The sequence below is a fragment of the Sceloporus undulatus genome, chromosome 3, assembly GCF_019175285.1.
Source record: "Sceloporus undulatus isolate JIND9_A2432 ecotype Alabama chromosome 3, SceUnd_v1.1, whole genome shotgun sequence".
Classification (NCBI taxonomy): domain Eukaryota; kingdom Metazoa; phylum Chordata; class Lepidosauria; order Squamata; family Phrynosomatidae; genus Sceloporus; species Sceloporus undulatus.
The window spans coordinates 149,225,299-149,245,425 of NC_056524.1; the positions used below are offsets into that span (position 1 = coordinate 149,225,299).

The 20,127-nt window shown below is 41.0% G+C and overlaps 1 protein-coding gene across 3 annotated transcripts in view; it reads left to right on the forward strand.

The window, feature by feature from the left end:
- LOC121927353 (neurotrypsin-like) overlaps positions 1-20,127 on the forward strand; it is a 33,695-nt gene that overhangs the window by 1,919 nt on the left and 11,649 nt on the right. For 2 of the 3 annotated variants that reach the window (XM_042461109.1, XM_042461111.1), the window contains exons 1-8: positions 2,727-3,062; positions 9,498-9,543; positions 12,183-12,419; positions 15,118-15,241; positions 16,471-16,643; positions 18,559-18,706; positions 18,848-19,026; positions 19,913-20,054. In XM_042461109.1, the coding sequence (XP_042317043.1) occupies positions 2,991-3,062; positions 9,498-9,543; positions 12,183-12,419; positions 15,118-15,241; positions 16,471-16,643; positions 18,559-18,706; positions 18,848-19,026; positions 19,913-20,054 (1,121 nt within the window). In that variant the 5' untranslated portion in view covers positions 2,727-2,990. Of the gene's footprint in view, positions 1-2,726; positions 3,063-9,497; positions 9,544-12,182; positions 12,420-15,117; positions 15,242-16,470; positions 16,644-18,558; positions 18,707-18,847; positions 19,027-19,912; positions 20,055-20,127 lie in introns of those variants that run through there. The other variant, XM_042461110.1, reaches the window with a different exon arrangement.

The window sequence follows — 20,127 nt, forward strand, 5'->3', positions numbered from 1 at the left end:
GGTGCCCAGTCTATAATGCAGGGGAAGAAAAAGTGCAGTCTATAAACTACTTACGGCCCTTTTAGGGGTCCCAGCCATGTTAAAACATGGGAGGGAGTACTCAGGGGACAGTTTTGTTACACTCTGGGGTGACAGGTTTTCTTAAGAGAAGCCATTTTAAAACCAGAAAGCAAATTGGAAGTTGAAAAGGCAGAATTCCTCGCTTCTCCCCAGAGGGCATGAGGGATTTTTAGTTTAATCCCCCCCATAAGTAAATAAAAAAGAATAAAAATACAGGGTTGGGTGTAGTCCTTTGAAGTTCCAGCGAAAGCCAATACAGCCCCTGAACCCCTGGATGTTGCCTACCCCACTTTAAATCCAGTTCTTTTCCAACATCACCACTCAGAGGTTTGCCTCCCTACCCAGGCACCAAAGAGTTGCATCCATTCTCTGAGCCCTGCCAAACCTACTAGTTCCCCATCACAAACAGGGTGGCATGAGTCTAGGTGGTTGATGCCATGCAGACCTACCTGGCACTGAAGGATAACCATGCCCCAACCTTAAAAAAAAAAGGGGGGGTTAGAAATGGGTGAATTCCTGAGGTGTCTAAATCCAAATTAGTAGGATTTATTTTAAATAAGCATCAGACAGCTCATCTGAATCTCTCTTTCTTCAATGAGTTATTACAATCTCAGCCAACAGAACTCCAAGCTTCTGCTAGTTGGCTCACTCCAGCCCGTGTGGGCGTGGATCAAATTTAATGGCTGCCTTCATGTTCCCTAGCACATCTTTTACTACAGTGGGCACACATTCTAGTTTCTGTTATGGGACAAACAGTGATGAGCTTACAGTCTGTTTAGCTGCTGTCAGATCAAACCAAGGAAGAGTAACTTGTCTCACATGTTGGACTGACTTTTAAAGTTTCCTGTAATGTTGTCTGACCAAATAGTTGTGAAATTAGGTTTGTCTCTTCGTTTCAATAGTTTGGAGCCCAGTGATATCAGGGACCACTCTTGTCCATAGGAACCTGTCCTAGTCTTTAAATTTGGTGCTGTAGGTCCTGCTCCTTGACTCATCTCTAAAACCAGTTAGAGTACCAAGAACTAGTGACAAAGTTTTTAAATTCAGGTCCCTACCCATACTCCTCTTAAGAGATGTGTGCTTGAATTAAGGTGTTTTACACAAAAGGCTTTGAAAATGCACCTTACTTAGCCTGATATAATAATAATAATAATTTGTTTTATTTATATACCGCTATTCCAAAGATCATAGTGGTGAACAGCAAGTAAGCTAATTTGCCCCCAACAGTCTGGGTACTCATTTTAGTGACCTCGGAAGGATGCAAGCCTGAGTTGAGCTTGGGCCCTTTTGCTGGTCTTGAACTCGCAACCTTGTGGTTTTGAGTGAATGGCTGCAGTACAGGCATTTAACCACTGCGCCACCAGGACAGTGGTTAAATGATAAGTGGAAACGTGGGAGGTTCAGTTAACAAGATAGAAGAAAGTTGGAAGACTTTTATTGTGTTGACTATTAATATGTTTATTATATGTATGCTAGTAGTATGCATTTATTAATGTTTGTAGGTATAAGTACTAATTGAATCTCCACACACACACACACACACACACACACATATACTTTTCTGTGCTGGTGTGTACCTAACTTTGGTTTTAACAATATTTTTTCAATGAATTCAAAATAGAAAAGAAAATGTACTGGTTTCAAACGGTTTTAATCTAGTGTCTTGTATTGGTTATGCTACTGTTGCCTTGATGACTATGGCTTTAGGAAGTTTTTTTAAAATATTGGCTAAATTATCATTTTAACATTGTATATTGTAATTTATTTAATTTTGTTTTATAATTTAGGATGGGAGGTTAGGAGGGGGATAAATTTTAATTGGATTTGATATGTAACACATTGTTTTTACATGTTGTAACCCGCCTTGATTCCCTGTGAAAAGGCGGGCTATAATAAATCATATTATTGTTGTTGTTGATATATGTTAATACATCATTAGTCAGCTGCAACTTTTAATTTTAAATTTCCTCTTAGGTTACTTGAAATTTTATTTTTCATTGTATATTTTGTGAATTGATTTTCAAACTGGCGATTTCCAGACACTTGTTCTAACAGGACCTGACAAACCCCAGTTGGCAGTTTGTCCCAAACATGGTCCAAGAGGCTTTCCGCTATCCATCAGTCAGTGGGTAGGTGAGCAAGGTATCCTACACAGCCATGATAATTTCCCCTGGCAATGCTGCACAGATTAGAATGAAGCACTTCTGGTTCTGGTAAGGCATTATACCAGGCAGAAAGCCAAAGAGAATATTATGCCCCTCAGCACTATCACTAAGTCCAGCAAAAACTGCAGGGATAAAGTCCAGATTCCTTCTAGTTAGATTAATCTTTTGCAAGCTCAAGCAAAGAATGTGCTCTGTGTGTATTTCACTGTTGTCCCTTAGGCAGAGAAGTCTAACACCTTTAGGCTAGACTGCAAAGGTAAGGAAAGTGAGTTAAGAAGTTTCAGTAGGGGAGACAGATCTCTGCTGGATGGATGCAGGTTGGCAGGGAGGAGGCTGGAGTCAAAGGAAGATGTGAACACACTTGCCAAGGAAAGAGCTTTGACAGCAAGGAAAGGGGAGGGAACTGATGGGGTGAAAGCCAAGGATAGTGGGAGGTACAAAGCGGAAAAAGAGGTGTGGATCCAGCTGGGAAAACCTGAAGGCTGCTTTCTGCCTGTCTGCACTTGTCTATTGTTATTGGCAAAGCTGGCTCAGAAGTTCTGAATCACATTATATCCATTTGCTTTGGAGATCAGGGAGAAAAGAGTAAGGAAAGGGATAGAAAAGCAAAAACTAAGGGCTGTTGGGCATGCTATTTCTCTCTTCCTGGCATAAAGATGACAACAACCTCTGAGAAAGCAAAGGGAAAGGAGTAGCAAAAGAGCTGCAAGCAAGTAGGCTTAGCTGCAGAGGGAAAATGTGAAGCCTGAAGAATCAACTCATTATATGAATGGAAGGATGGTGATCCTCCAAGTATTCCTGGTGCAGCATCTGCTCTCCAGTCTTGGACCTGTGAAGGTAAGAGATGTCATCGTCCCCGGTTTAAGTCATTTGACTGTTTAATGTCCTAAAGACACAGAGAAAGCATGGCCAGGGAAAATGTCATTTAATTGCTGCATATGGATGACTGTGAGCTTGGAAAACGTGATGAATATTCTCTATCAGGGGAAGAGGTACGTTGCGGGTGGGGGGATCATGAGAATAATGCAGAATTTAAGGCAATCCCAGCTACTCGCATCAGATTTTATAGTCTGTGTTTTCCATATGTCACGCCTTGCAATAGAGGACCTCTTTCCAATGGTGATTGATCATTTAGTCATAATGAGTGTGTGGTCTTGTAGCAGACACTTTTAAAAAAACTTGGTGCTAGGGTAGGAAAAGATATATCTAATTTACCGACGGATAGCTTTTTTACAATGACAAGTTAGAGGGCAGGAGTGAAGGTACCAGAGAAGAATGCTGCTGTCCAATCATTTGGACTGCAGCATCTTCATTCATGCTGAGTTAGGGGAGTGCCCCCTTAAACAAGCCCATCCCATGCTGTCTGATTCACGCAAGCAAGTGCACACACTGAATGCCAATATGCTGGCTGGCTGGACTGTTCCTTGCAGCACGTTCCCTGAGCGAGTGGCTCTACGTTGGGCTTTGCCTGTTTATTAAGAAAACAGTTGTTTTCAGTTATGAAGAGCGTTGAGAAACAGGGAACCATGATGTGGTATTATCCATTAAATTAACTGAGCAGTTATACAACAACTGCAGCAAGAATCTTATATGCAACCCTTTGGAAAAATAAAGAACTCCCGGACATAGATGCATGGCTGTTAAAAAAAATGTATGGTTTTGTGGAAATGGATAAATTAACACAGTTGATCAAGAAAAACAATCGATAGATGAATTTAAGAAAGAACGGAGACCAGTGATTTTAATTTTATGAATGAAGAGAAGGGAAAATGTATGAGTATTGTGTTTGAATAGCCAAATGATAAAATATAAAGGTTTAGAAATAAAATTGAATATTGATACAGTAGTAAGAACTACAGTAGTGGTTAAAGAGGTAAAAACGTAACATACTAATATAGAGACAAATGCTTTGGAATTATAGAAAGTATATTAAAAATAATATATTCAAAATTCCAGATCTAGAGGAAATAAGGAAGTTGTAGACAGAGTATTAATGTTGACACCAATTTATTAATTATATTATATCTAAATAACTATTAAAAGGAGTGTCGATTGTATTGCTGTCTTTTTTTCTATTTTCATTTGCTGAAAACCAATAAAAATTAATTTTAAAAAATTAACATAGAAGTATTATTTTAAGCACTGACTCCTTCTCTAAGCAGGACAACTATCACTCGGTTTAAATTTCCTGGGCTCCCAGAGACTATTTTCGGGTGAAAAAAGAATGTTTGAAAAATTTAACAAGAATTTGTTTTGACCCCTGGGGCATCCAAACATGTTAAAAATGCCCTCCATATCTCTGGGAGGTCATTTTGGGGTACTCTGGATCTAAATAATATTGGGGGGGGGGGGGGGGGAATTTGATCCCCAGGGGCCATAAATATTGCCTGGGGGGGAGGTCACATGTGGCACGTGGGTTGCACTTTTGCTCCTGAAATATGAAAACAAAGCCAATCGAAAGCTAGTAGATTTCATAAATAAAGTATAATTTATCATGCATTTTTAGATGCCCATGCCCCCCAAAAGCAAGGTGCATTGCCATAAGCCTCCCCACAAATTTGTTTTTACCATCTCGCTGTCTCCAAAGTCTGGTTGCAATATAATATTTCTCTGCATTCCTCCAATTCTGATAAGTGTCACATTCCAAAGGTTGGAGTTAAGATCTCAGACCATTAAGTATTATTCTAAGCCTTTTTATGGAAACCCAGCACTCATTAGCTTTGTTCAGAAAAACCATAATGAGAGGTAAACCCAAGCTACCAGGATAGTTATTGCTATTGTTAGGTGCCTTCAAGTTGGCTCTGGTGACCGGTCTGCCAAGGTTTTCTTGACAAGATTTATTTGGAGGGGATTTGTCATTGCCTTCCTCTGGAACTGAAAGAATTTGACCTCCAAAAGGCGATCCAGTGGGTTTGGGGGCTGAGTGGGGATTAGAATTGTTTGAGTTTTTGTAACTATTTGTTCATCCTCTCCCCATCCCACCATTGCTTATTCTCCCTCTTAGTGGTAAAGTAAAACAAAGTGATACATAAAGAATTTTTTAAAAATTTCTTCCCTTCTTTTTTTAGACAAACTGGGTATTTCGGTCTCTTGGTTTATCTGTGAAATGTACACCAAATAAATCTTGACCAGGATCCTACAAGCAAGTTCTGAAACTAAGCATCACCCCCTTCCATTAGAATAGCTTCACCCCTTTTTTAGCTATTACAGCTACAGAGAGTTCCCTTCTCTTTTTTACACTTCCATCACTGATTTTTGTTATTTTTTTTAATTTTTGCTAATTTGGCCGGCGTAAAGTGCCATCTGTGCAACATCTTATAAACATTTTCTCTCATGTTGTAGTTTAATGTACATATGTTTTATTTTCTTCTTCCAAATCCCTTCCCATTCTTCCATACATATTGTTTCTCCCAGATCCTGTGCCCATCTGACCATATAATCTTTTACCTGCTCCTCTTCCTTTTCCCATCCTAGCAGGATTTTATAAATTTTTGCGACCAGATGGTCCGAATCTCTCAACAATACCTTCTCTATGTTGGTTTCAATTGTATTAATACCAATATTTTTATAATCTAACATAAATCTTTCCCTAATTCTCATGTACAAAAACCAATTGCATCTTATACCATTATTATTTAGTTCTTCTATAGTTTTGAGTCTTAAATTTGTTCCATTCAATTTCAATAGCTCCTGATAAGTTATCCTTTTGTTTTGTAACATTTCTTCATTTCTGTATAGAGCCTCATTTGGTGATAAACTTAGTGGTAGCCTTCTGTTTAGTCTCATCTTATATTTCTCCCATACTTTCCATGAAGCATTCCTTATACAACGATTTTTAAAATCCCCATTATCTTTACCTTTATCATTAAGTATGCATGCCAGCCGTACACATTATCTATACCCTCCAGAGCTAGTAATTTTCTATCAGTTAACTTCAACCACTCCTTTAACCAATCCAATGCGCAAATGTGAAAATAAAGTTTTAAATTAGGTAGGCCAAGTCCTCCCCTGCTTACATCACCCTGTAAGACTTTAGTCTTAATTCTCGGCTTTCTTCCTGAATTTCAAATGAGGCTTCACTAATGATTTACTCAATGAGATTAGGATGCTGACCACTTTGTTTTTATTCTCATTTCTAACATTTCCTAACATGGAATGAATCTTATTCACTGTTGCATTTTGAGTCAGTTTTTTAACTGAGGTGTCCATCTTTTATTTTTTCCTGGCTTGACTCCACTACAGACCTCATCAGCATACAAAAATGTGACATCGGAAATTGAAGGGTCGTTTATGAGGGATGGAGATCTGGGATAGTTGAGGAGCATGAGGGTGCAAGGGTAGATTCTGAAATTATAATCAGTTCCTTTTCCAGTAACTGGAGGTCATATAGCCTTTATAGGGCCTGTACAGACAGGCCAAAATAAAGCTGCTTCAGGTCACTTGGAAGTATACTGTTTAAATGATGTATATGTCCTAAGAGGCCAAAAGCTGAGCGAAAGCCACGCTCCAGTCCTAAGGACTGGAGTGCAGCTTTGGCACAGCTTCTGGCCTCTTAAGATGTGTGTGTCATTTAAACAGCATACCTCCAAAGTGACTCGAAGCAGCTTTATTTTGGCCTGTCTGTTTGGGCCCATAGTTTTGCTGCATTAGCAGATAACATAAGTAGTGGTTAAACAGACTGTGGAAAATAGCAACAGGCAGATAGATGGAAGAAGGATTTGAGATAAGTGATGTTGTGGGCTTGCTCCAAGAGTATGTCTTCCTGGGGTAAACCAGTTTTCTGCACATACAACTACATTTGTCCCTCCACATTTGCTGGGGTCAGAGGCACAGGATCCCTGTGAATGTGGGGAAACCTCAAATAACAAAAACACTATGTTTTTGCTTGAGAGAACACCTCTCTAGGAATCTCTAGTCCTCCAGTGCAACTCTGTGGTCAACATCTGCCAGACATTGGCCACAGAATTGAGCTGGAGGAGTTACAAATACCTAATGGATTATTCTCTTTAGGAATCTCTATGTCCTTCACTGTGACTTTTGGTGAAAGTTGATCACAGAGATGTGTGGCAGGACCTAGATACTCCTAGAGAGAACATATTAATAAAATCCACGAATTATCAAATCCACAAAAGTCAAAGCCGCAAATGTGGAAGGACGAGTGTATTTCATGATTAAACAGGGAGCGTAACAGCCAAATAGTGCTGTCGACAGAGTGTTGAAGTGGGATTTGGAAGATCAGCTACCTCACAGCATTGTTGTAACGATAAAGAGAGAGGAGGAGAGAGTCACTTATGGTGCCTCCAGCTCATCTGAGGAAAGGCAGAATGTAAAACTAACTAATAAAATACATACCTATGTATTACACATGGACAACCATTGTAAAAGCAAACTAGTTAATCTCTCATAAGCAGCAGACTGTATGTATCAATGGCAGGTTAAGGCCCATTACATGAAACACACACACCACTTTCAAGAAATAATCTAGCTGGGGCTTTGTGATTTAGTAGAAAGAAAAGCTCCTTAGCTGTATTTTATATTCTGCTTGATGGGTGCATGGATTGGAGGCCACTGTGAGGGGGAGGATTGCCCTCTCTGTCCTGACCTGTTTTCTCAAAAAGCAATGGGAATCTAGTATATGGAAACTGTATGTGGAAACAAAGAATAAGAAGGCACAATTTATTATCTGTGACAGGTGCAATAATTCTTCTTTCAGGCTATTTCTGCAATCTTCCTGCAGCAGCCTCCTCTCCCACTCCTTCCCCCGAGGTCCTTGGCCCTTTCCCCTTTCTCCCTGTGTGCATAAGCACCAAGAAAGGATGAGGAGCCTCATGGCAGGAGGCATTTTTTGCTGGTGAGCACCTGCAGTCCATCAACTATTCATTTGGTGGTACATTTCCAGAAGGGGCTCATGGGTGAAAGTGTGAAAGAATGGTATGGGTGGGAAACAGTGGTCATTTGGATGTGTTTCCACCAGTCTTTTATGGATGTCACAACTTTAAAGGCAAAGTCAATTTTTATTTTACATTAGAAATATTTTTTAAAAATCTTGGGAGGGCCATATTCCAGTTTGGGAAGAGTCTTGAGGCAGGAGCTTCATTCTACCAACTGGCTGGGCCAAAGCAACATGGGCAAGGTTCATGTATTTTCCTTTAAAATGCAAATCAGTTCTGTCTGTCTCTTCCTAGAGTGCAGTAAGCATCAGGGAGTCAAAGCACAGTTTAATACCATACATCTCTGCCATACATCTCTACTCAGACATAAGCTCTAGGGCAAAGGACTGCTCAGTGCTGTGCATGTCTACCCTAAAATTTGAGGCCTTTCAAAACAGGATATTTAAAATGTAAATACTGTATATATTCGACTGTAAGTCAATCTCATATATAAGTCGAGGGCAAGTTTTGGGACCAAAATTATGGATTTTGATATGACCTGTGGATAAATCAAGGGTAAAACGTAGGGGCATGTAATGAAGGATGAAATAAAGGAAAACAGTGCCAAAGAACTGACAAGATTCCAGCAGGCACAACTATTTGTGCATATCCTAAAGGTTGGATGGATGAGAGAGTAGAATGGGGTCAGTGCTTCCAGGGCAGATTAAACTCTTGCCTTTCACCATATATTAAAGTTCAGTACTTACATTGAACCGTAGATAAGTCGATTCAGGTTTTTTGGGTCAAATTTTTAACCTACATTTCTAGACTTATACATGAGTTTATACAGTATGTTTAAAATCCCGCTTATCATTGGTGATAAAAATATGGGATTGCCTGTACAGTGGTACCCCGGGATACGAAATACCCACGTTACGAAATTTCCGGGATACGAAAAAATCCCATAGGAAATAACTGTTCCGGGTTACGAAGGTTATTTTGGGTTACGAAGAAAATTTTGGTGCTTTTCGGCGCTATTTCACACGAAATCGCGGCTTTTCCCCATTAGCACCTATGGGTTTTTGGCTTGCGAAGGCTTTTCGGGTTACGAAAGCGGCGGCGGAACGAATTAATTTCGTAACCCGAGGTACCACTGTACTAAACTGAAGAGGCAGGCGCACATACACAAACTCACTCACACTCCCTACACACACACACAAATGCCAGCTTTTCTCACTGATCAGTGACTGGAGTGGAGGGAGGTTTTCCATGTTTATTGCTGGAAAATGGGACCTGGCCCAGGGAAGCAACTCACAGACTGGATGGAGAACCCAGAGTTTCTTCATCTCTGATTAAGGGGTAATAGTTTCTCTGCAATCCTATTTCTTCCTTTTTCTCCCAGGCTTTCTTAGGATCTCAGTCCAGCCAGAATCATTTGCAGAATGCAGGTAAGAATACTCCATTACTGTATTATAAATTTTTAAATTCAGGCTTCATCATTTCTTGTAAAGTCAAAGTTAGGTCCCATGCTTATTACTTTGGAGAGCACAATTTTTGCACGTTTGGTGGATTTTCTACGATTCACAATAAGATCAGTTTGCAAATAAAAACAACACACATTGATGCTACCCAACATGATCCTGAGCTCAAAAACATCCAGGACCTACAACAAGGATGAGCAGCTGTGCAGCTTTTTCTGCCCCTGGGACATGTTGGGCACCACATGGCCTCCCAAAAATACGAACAGAACATAACAAAAACAAAACTGGAAGTTCACTTCTGGTTTTGAAATATTGGTATTTTTCTATGTCATACAGTGCAGAGGGGGCAACCATTTGAACAGGTGAATTGTCATTCCTGCATACTTAGAGGAGAGGCAGTTCACTTTATTATTATTTTTAAATGGCCAGAAAAAGTGTGGGCCAGGGAGTATAGATGGCCAGGTCAAGGGTTGCAGACACAGTCTTGGAAGGGGGGGACACAGTTTGGCCACCCTTGACCTGCACGGCTTCACTTTTTTAAAGGCATAGAAATGCCTTTAAATACCATAGTTTCTATCCCTTTCCTATTTGCTATGGTGCTTAGGTTTGGGGCTGGCAGCTGCCTTGCTTCATCACAATCTAAAGTCATTCCACAGGTTTTGTTAAAACCTATTATGCCTGTATTCCCTGGTCTATGGGAGCTACCATTTCCTCCCAGGTTGCATCTGCACTGTAGAAATAATACAGTCTGACACCACTTTAACTGCCATGGCTCCATCCTACAGAATCCTGGGATTTGTAATTTTGTGAGGCACCAGCACTCTGGCGGAGAAGGCCAAAGCAGTGGCTTTCAAATGGTGGTGGTGGGGAACGCAAGAGTTGCTCAGAGAGGGTGGGAGACTTGGAAGACCTGACCCCTCTTCCTCTCCTCCCCCCCCAAAAAACTTTTTAATGTGTAAAATTTGATTTAAATATTGTATTTACTTTAATAAAACTGTTCTAATTTGAATGATATTTCCTTTGAAATTTCAAAATATGAATATACACAAATATGCAAATGAAAATACACACACTAAATAAATACAGTATTTTTATTTGTACATTATGTCAAGTTGGGGGGGGGGCACAACATTCACATGAAGGGGCCTCTGGGATAAAAAAATGTTTGAGTACCACTGGGTTAAAGACCTTGTAAACTACAATTTTTAGGATTCCATAGGAAGGAGATACAACACTGAAAGGGGTGCCAAATTTCATTATTTCTACAGTGCAGATGCACCCCCCAGTCACTAGATCTAGGCTTAGCTGCAGTCCAACGTACCCTCAACATAGCATAACTATGTTCATGTGGAAAGACACTATGCCAGCACTATGCAATCTCCATGCAGAATAGCAACATTTGCCAACACATGTCAATGATTTGGAGCCATTATGCATTATGCAGTGTGTAACCTGGGTGAAACAGTGCACAACCACAATATATAATGTGCAGCTGTAGCATACGTTGCTGTATGCACAACTCTGCTTTCATTACTGTCAGTAGAATATATCTGTTGTGCTGTGACAAATAATTACCCCACATGTGTAGCATGACTTACATATATGTATGTCATTAACAGCATGACAGTCAGGCTGGGTATGTGTGTCATTTTCTGGCCCCACTATATGTTTCTGAAATTATGCTATTTGATGTTATAGTGTCATTCCAAATTGATGTGAAGCCCTTTCAGAATACATTATAATAGTACTATGACTCTACTTTAACGGTCATGGCTGCATCCTATGGTATCTGGAATTTTCAATTTGGGGAGAGATCTTTATTCTGTTGGCAGTAGGAGCCCTAGTGGCACAATGGTTAAATGCTGGTACTGAAGCCACAAAGTTGTGAGTTCGATCCTGGAGGGCTCCAAGGTCCACTCAGCCTTCCTTATTTCGTAGGTTGGTAAAATGAGTACCCAGCTTGCTGGGGGCAATTGCCTTACAGATTGTAAATCACTTAGAGAGTGCTGAGTTCACTCTTAAGTGGTATAGAAATGTAAATGCTATTGATATTAGCATTCTCTACCATAGAGCTCCTATGGTGCCTCCGGACAAACTGCAAACCCTAGAATTCCACAGAATGCAACCAGGGGAGTTGAAGTGGAATGATAGTATAGTGTGAAAGGGGCTTACAGTGCCAAGTTGAGGGATGCTGCTTCCTTTTAGCAAAACGAGGTGGGATGGAACAGGGAGGTGGCCAGGATTTTGGAAAGGGAAGGGGGTCCAGACTAAGTGCCACCATATATTTTGTGAGTAGATTAGGTTTAGTTGATATTATTTTTAATATTAATTAATGGAAGGAGAGGTCCAGACCCCGTGCCCCCCCCCTTGGCTATGTCACTGGGTGGAATGTTTTTTGCTGGCATCATTGGTCTTCCCTCCAAGCTTTGGCTTCCACCAAATTCTTGATTGCTTCCAAAATGAAATCATCAAAATGACATTCCACTTTGCAGGCTACAAAAAAGGTAGACATTTTTAGCTCATCTGTAGATGAAGAACAGGTCAAAGAGAATGACTTGCTGGGCATGGAAGAAGGCAACCTTAATGGAAATCCTCTCTTCTTCCAGCATCTGGCTTATGTGAGATGGAGACCTCTGGATATTATAATGGGTCACTGGATGTGACAGTCTCTGGGTCAACATGCTTGAACTGGTCTGACTTCCCTGATTATATTCAGCAGTATCCCAACCGGGGGTTAGGGAATCACAATTACTGCAGGAATCCTGATGGCGAGGCAATACCTTGGTGCTTTTACCAACTTTCCTCTGGAGCAGTTGGTTGGGCTAACTGTGACTGTCGCCAAGGTAAGTACCAAATGCTACGCTTGCTATTTGTTCTGTTTTCTGAAAGAAAAGAATGCTAAAGCTTTAAAGGCCAGAAGAAATTGTTTAAAATGATTTACTTAAACTGGAGCTGAGAATAATGCTTCTACACAGAAAGTTCAGATCACATAGCGCATCCTGCTTCCCCTTTTCACCTGTCTGACATCTTTCTAAAGGCCAAATAATGTTACACACAAGTATCTGATAAGAAGGTCCATTGGTTTTTTTAAAAAGTCAACATGTTTTGAAATTTGCAGCTGTAACTTTTTTGCAATGATATTGATTTCTGATACTAATCAGTTACCATCTGGTACTTTCTGCTTGGAAAAAAAAGCGAACCAGTGCGGTGTAGTGGTTTGAACGTTGGACTATGATTCTAGAGAGTAGGGTTCAAATGCCTGCTCAGCCATGAAAACCCACTGGGTGATCTTGGACAAGTCACATTCCTCCAGCCTCAGAGGAAAGCAAAGGCAAACCCTCTCTAAACAAATCTTGCCAAGAACAGGGACGTAGCTAGGATTTTAGGAAAGCGGGGGGGGGGGGGGGGCACACAAAGTGCCCCCCTTTTAATGGGGGGTGGGGGTGGGGGGGCACAGACGCACACCCCTTTCTTTTTTCTAAGGGGAGGGGGGGTCCGGACCCCAAGAACCCCCCCCCCTTGGCTATGTTCCTGCCAAGAAAACCCTGGTTAGGCTTGGGGTCACCATAAGTCAGAAATGATTTGAAGACACACAACAACAACAAATGTTTTACCTGAGAAGGAAACAGTGGAAAAGAAGAGTGGATGAGCTTCACCTTTTGCTAAGATCTTAAGATCTCAAATGCAGATTCTAGGAACCATCTCCTTTGTTTTCAAAAAGATAACTGTGTTAGTCCACTGCAACATAAAAAAAGAAAAAGAACGGGAGAGTAGAGAAATGGAATCCAGCAGCCTTTTAAAGACTTGACTGGTTTATTTTACCATGAGCGTTCATTGATTTCAAACTGGGATTGAAATCTACAAAAGCTTACACTAAATTAACCAAAGATCTACCAAACATTCCTTTACTGGCCAACTGAAATGCACAACATACTTGTTGCAAGCTTTCGAAGCTCCACTGGCTTCTTCGTCAGACAAGATGTTGCATACCAAACAGGAGAAAAATTAGAAATGTTAGTAAGATGCCTGCATTTTGTTGTTTCTGTCCTTAGTTAAGATGGTATGGGGAGGGTATCTTTAGCAGGCTTGTCCCTCCTCCTCTGTCCATGCAGCAATTGGGCAAAGTCCAGGAAATTTAAAGTCCATCGGCATATCAACAAGGACTCCTCTTGCAATCCAGTATGTCTCCATTCTTGTGAGGCCACAAGCCTCTTTGTAGGCAGAGAACATTGGATTCCTCAAGAAGTCTCCATGTTTAAATTAACCAGCTAAATGGGCTGTTGATTCCTTCCCCCCCTCCAACTCTCCTTTTTATTTCCTCTGTTGTATTTGCAGTGTCTGTTACCTGCCTTCATGGTTGGGGGATGTTCAGGGGATGGAGCCCAAAGCTTTCTTTAGCAAATCAAGGTCCCTTGGATTTGAAATATTGAGAGGTAACTGTGCCATCCGGAAAATGGAGGGAAAAGATGAGGAGCTGCATTTAGGTGGCTTTCCTTCCACACTTTCAGTGCATGAGAGCCAGTGAGGTGAGGAAAAGAGATTTACCATCCAATCCTCACTGATCCTTGCTCAATTTCTAACAGATTTCACACAGATTAGTCTTTGCCTGCTGCTCCTAAAACTATGATATGTTCTGCATTATCTTATTTTCATAGGAATTGCTCTTTCTGTATGACTGGGATAGGAGTTGGAGAGAAGCTATACTTGCTGTACCAGTACAGCTATACTTGTTGTACCAAGTCAGTAAAGAGAATCTGTGGGCTGCTCATGCATGTATCTCAGTGTGCACACCTGCATACACATGCATGCAGCCACCGAGCCCTGCTCCAATATCCCTGGCGGCTCTTTCAAGGCCAAAACGTTGTGTATCCCATATTGGCATGTTGATCTAGGGCCTGGCTAAGAGATCTGGGTTCAAACCTGTAATTAGCTTGAAACCCAGTATATGATCTTTGGTTAATTCTCATCTCTCAATATAACCTACCACGCAGATATGTGAGGTTGGGAGAGAAACACTTACACTTCCCTTAACTAATTGCTGGTGGTAGAATTCAAAGACATAGCTGTTTTAGTCTAGAAAATCAATATGCATAGATAACCATGAGCTTTTGTAGACTTGAACCTACATCCTCAGATGTATTTCAGGAAGTAGGCTCAAGTCTATAAAAACTCACACTGTCAACTTCTATCTTCCAGTTAGTCTCAAAGATGCTGCAAGATCCCTCTGCATACTAAATGCTATGGAGGAGCCAAAAGAGGCCAAGGGTTTCTTTTTATTCCTAACCATGAATGAAGCACGGCCTGCTTTCCTATCCTCTCACACACAACTTCTCATGACAGGCAGCAAATGCTGAATCAGAACCAGTGACATGGGTTTGTTTCCCATATCCCAGAGATTGTCTCCCTCATTCTTGTAAGACGAGGTGGAGAACAGGCTTGATTCTTCTTGTTCTCCTTCAGGAAAGAACATTTTCCTCAGAATTTGCTCACCCTTTCAACAATTCTGTGGATGTCATTTGTGTGGCTTCTCTGTTTTGACAGGTGCTGTGCGACTGAAGGAGGGTGGCCGGGTGGAGTTACACTTTAATGGGCTGTGGGGCAGTATCTGTGGGGACCACTGGACAGACCGGGACGCTAGCGTGGTTTGCAGACAGCTTGGGCTCAGGTAAGAGTGAATCACAGTGGAAGGCAACACCTGTTTCTCAACATAACTACTGAGGTCTATCATATGACTAAATGTGATTGAAAGCATACATTTTTCTAGTTCCTAAACAGGCATAAAAAGGACAAAAACAGAAAGAGTCTTGAGAAATCTCAGATTTCCAACATTTTGTTTTAAATACAAGTTCTAGTCCTGTGATTACTGTGCAAACAGCAACATTTTAAAAAGTAGCAATAAGGCGTAGACCTTCTCTTATTATCTGACAGCTGCAAACAGGTTAATATTACTAATATTGTACGGATTGCAGTTTGAGTGTTTTTATGTTCAGTTGACAGTAATACATTGCCATTTCTCTGTTAAGGACATGCAGCCATGGAAAGTGAAATTGGACAAGAGCTGTGGCACTGGGGACTCCACATCCAGGGTTTTCTCATTTTTAGACCTCTTGCGTTGACTTTTAAAGCCCTGCTATGTATTGTTTCAGGCACACACATAAAGGCATTTGTATCATAGCAGCTTCAGTTTGGTGTTTGGGACTGCAGGTGAGAAAACTGAGAAAACAGTACAGGAGACATTAAAAGTGTCAGTGGACAATTTGATTACAGGAAAGGCTGCTGCCATCAGCATACATTGCTTATTTCCACCTTAGTGTCACAGAAGTAGATTCCTTCTTGCTCATGGAGGCTGTTTGGTCTCTCTGGGCAGAAGCAAACCTCCGTTTTCCTTTTTTTCCCCTTCCTTCTATTATTTCTGGCTCATTTGGCTGAAGTGGGGTGCAGGAAAGGGAATCTTTTTGGCTACAAGTTCACCTGTCAGATATACATCTATATTAAGAAATCTAAATTTGACATCTGACCTCTATGCAAGTGATCCACAATGCTACACATGTGTGTAAACATTTGAGTTCTCAAGAACTCTTCATCTTCATCTGGTATGAAAAACAGGTAAGAAGGCATTCACTTTGATATGATTATCAAAATGTTCACATTCCAAGCTCTGGGCCCATTAACAACTAACAAAAGACAAGTAATCGTGCCCAACTGTAGTTTTAACACTATACATCAACAAAATAGTTGGATGCTGGTTTTTTAAACCAACAGGTGGGATGATGGAAGTCATTTCTGATGTATATTTAAGGGGGTTGCAACAAATGGGATGAGGGGAGGAAGCTAAATTTTACCCTTGCCAGTGATTTTCTGTGAAGTTACTCCATTTTCTTCTTTCTGCTTTAGCACAATTGGCACAGCCCAAAGGGAGAGCTATTCTACTCTGGGGCCCATACCTGTCCACCTGCAGTCTGCAAACTGTCGTGGGGATGAGAAGACGCTGTTGCAATGCAGTTACCAAAAGATGTTCAAAATCTGCATTCAGGGAGCTGCAGTGGCAAACTGTGTCCCACCTCAAGGTAACCTGAAAATCTGCAGGGCCAGATGAACTGCATCCCAGAGTATTGAAGGAATTTGCTGACATACTCACAGAACCACTTGCCATCATTTTTGAGAAATCTTGAGAGACCAGGTGAGGTGCCCGACAACTGGAGACAAGCAAAAATTGTCCTTCTCTTCAAAAAAGGCGAAAGGGATGATCAAGGAAACTACAGACCAGTCAGCCTGATTTCAAGACCAGGGAAAATATTAGAACAGATTGTGAAGGAGTCTGTTTACAAATATCTTGATGCAGTGCATTGATCACTAGCAGCCAGCATGGGTTTGTCAAGAACAAATCCTGATAAACTAACACTTGATCAGGTCACTAGTCTAGTAGATAGTGGGAAATCTGTAGATGTCATTTATCTGGATTTCAGCAACGCATATTATAAGGTCCCCCATGATATTTTGATTAGTGAACTGACTAAATATGGAATAGATAGAAACACCATTAGATAGATTCATAATTGCTTGGAAAATTGTGTTCAAACAGTTGTCATTAGGTCCTGCATTGATGGCCTATGAGCGCCCTTTCAACTCTGACTCTATGATTCCATCCCTTTGAGCAAAATTGCAAGACAGAGACAGTCATTTTTAACAGAGCTGAAAGTTCATGTAACACAGGGATCCTCCATTTGCCCCACTGTTGCCTTTGAACAAAGAAGTTTTTGCACATTCTGTATGCAAACAGCAGTGGTATGTGATTACATACCATTCCAGCAACTCTACACTTTCAGTTATCTGAACACCCCATGTCAGCCACAGATGCCAGCCAAGGTGCAGGTGAAACGTCAGGAATAAACTCTTCTAGAACATGGCCACATTACCCCAAACCCCCACAAAAGACTATGGATGCTGGCCATGATAGCCTTCAACTTCACATTTCTATTCTGATTCTTAGGGCCTGAACAGACAGGCCAAACTAAAGCTGCTTTGGGTCTCTTTGGAGGTATGCTGTTTTAAATGACATGCACATCTTAAAAGGCCAGAAGCTACGCCAAGCTGTGTTCCGGCTCTTAGGACTGGAACGTGGCTTTAGCGCAGCCTCCAGCCTCTTAGGACACTGCATCATTTAAACAGCATACCTCCAAGAGACCCAAACAGCTTTAGTTTGGCCTGCTGTTCAGGCCCTAAGATTCTGATTTCAGATGCGATCTGCAAGATCTGATTTCATATCCTAGCTTACCATGGGTAAATGGCCCGTAATATCACTATTTACCGTCTCTAAAATGTGAAAAAGTGGCTTACTTCATAGGCATGTTATAAGGATAAATGAAAACTACACATGCACAGTCCCTAACCCCTGGGCATTCCTCTCTTTTCAGAAAAGGCATGTGACATAGCTGAAATTAATCTCAAGTAACACCCCAGAATCCAGAAGGAGTGACTCACTAAGTAGAACATTGTTTTTATAGGTCTTGAACAGGGAAATGGCTCTTCCTTAAAGGCAAACTGCATGTTAAAAGAATGTGCAAACTGGCCACTTTTATTCTAAAGGAAATGCAGCATTGTTGAGCTCATCTGGACTGATTTCCCATTTCTCACCCATCTTCTTTGTCTAAAGGTACTGTGGTTTGTTTTTGTTTTAATGGGAAAGCTTAGTGAAAAACATAATAGGCAATTTAATCCTCAATTCACAACCTAATGGTTTAAATATTTTAATGCCTATCGGTGGATAGTGGCAGTTGGAAACAGTCCTTGTTGGAGGCCAATTCATGCTTGTCTTGATGCATGTGTCATTCCCTGCCACATAACCCACCAGATCAGTTTGTCTAAAAAGGCGCAACAAAGTTGTCTTGGCAGGAAATAAGAGGAGAACTCACAGTGATGACAGAAAGGTGTCTAGTCTTTCTTTCTTTCTTTCTTTCTTGTTTTACATTTCTTGAAGAGCAGGTGAAGGCTTTCCACTTCGTCTGGTAGGAGGGGAAAACAACTTTGAGGGTCGAGTAGAAGTTTACCATAATGGCCACTGGGGCACCATCTGTGATGACCACTGGGATGACAAGGATGCTGAGGTAGTCTGCAGACAGCTGGGCCTCAGGTAATCTGTTATATGCTTCTCCTCTTATGGAAATATTTATGAATTTACAGCTGCCAGTGTGGATCTTATTAGTGCTTTCTGATTTTCCCATGTTACCGTAATGAGATTGTAATACAGTGCATATGTTTGTTTTCTCCCAAGTGGAATCCCAAAAGCTATCTCCTGGGCCTACTTTGGGCAGGGCTTGGGCCCAATCCTCCTTGATGAAGTGGAGTGTTCAGGCAATGAGTTGTCACTTGATCAGTGCAAGAAGAGTGGTTGGGGAGACCATAACTGTGACCACATTGAAGATGCAGGGGTAACCTGTAACCCGTTTTCAGGTACAGATGAATCTCTTTAGTATTTCTCCAGTAAATATCCAGACTCTTTGCAAAAAAACTCTAACAATCTTGTCATTATATTTATACCACCAAGTATTTGTAGCAAGGTGTATAAATCAGTTAAATAAATGATAAAAATATGCAAAAAAAAAATCAATAAACATATGAAGCATTTAAGTCTCACTGATTTCTATCAGGTGAACCAAAACACAGGGTTCACTTTTCCTTCCTGAAATCAATAGGATTTAAAAGGGCATAACCTGGAGTGGATTGTACCCCCGGTACTTTAATATGAATTTCAGCTTTGGAAATGTTTCCTGATATTTGAGACAGTCATGGTCTTCCGGGCTTTACTTTCCATGGAAAGGCTTATGACACATCTAAGCTCCAGATCAAAAGGTTGTTATTGCCAAGGAATTAAGAAACAGTGGATAGTGGTTTTATTGAGACAGCGCCAGAAGTAAACATGCCTCTTAAAAATTCAAAACTGGTTCTGTCCAGTGCAAAACTCTATGGCCTCTTTGTGGATAGAGAATATTGAGTCCTCATGCTCCCTCTATATTGTCAAGGGAGGCTGGAGATAATTTTGAATGTTGGGTCAGGTAAAGAAGGCCATCCCACTCTTACAAGAACCACATTTTTTTACTTTCTCCCTCTTCCTGACTGCTTTTTGCAACATCTTTGCCTGTCAAACAGCTTTGAAAACTTGCCCACATTTCTCCCCCTTTGGAATACAGGTTATCCTAAAATAGAAATTCTGGAATTTGTTATGGCCAACGTTGCAACCCATTTGTTCTGTGCAGATCATAGGGTGATGTCCTCAAGAGGATGGGAAGAGAGGAATCTTAACTGCTTCTCAGTATGTATTATGTCTCTTATCCACCAGAAAGCAGCATCCGACTGGCAGGAGGCCACAGCCCAAATGAAGGAAGGGTGGAAGTATACTATAATGGAGGCTGGGGATGTGTATGTGATGATGGCTGGACAGGTATCAATGCTCAGGTGGCTTGCAGACAGCTGGGCTTCAGGTAGGTTTTCCATGTCATTTTTAAAAGATGTTATTCTGTTGCAGATCAATGAGATCAGAACAGACTTAGTACG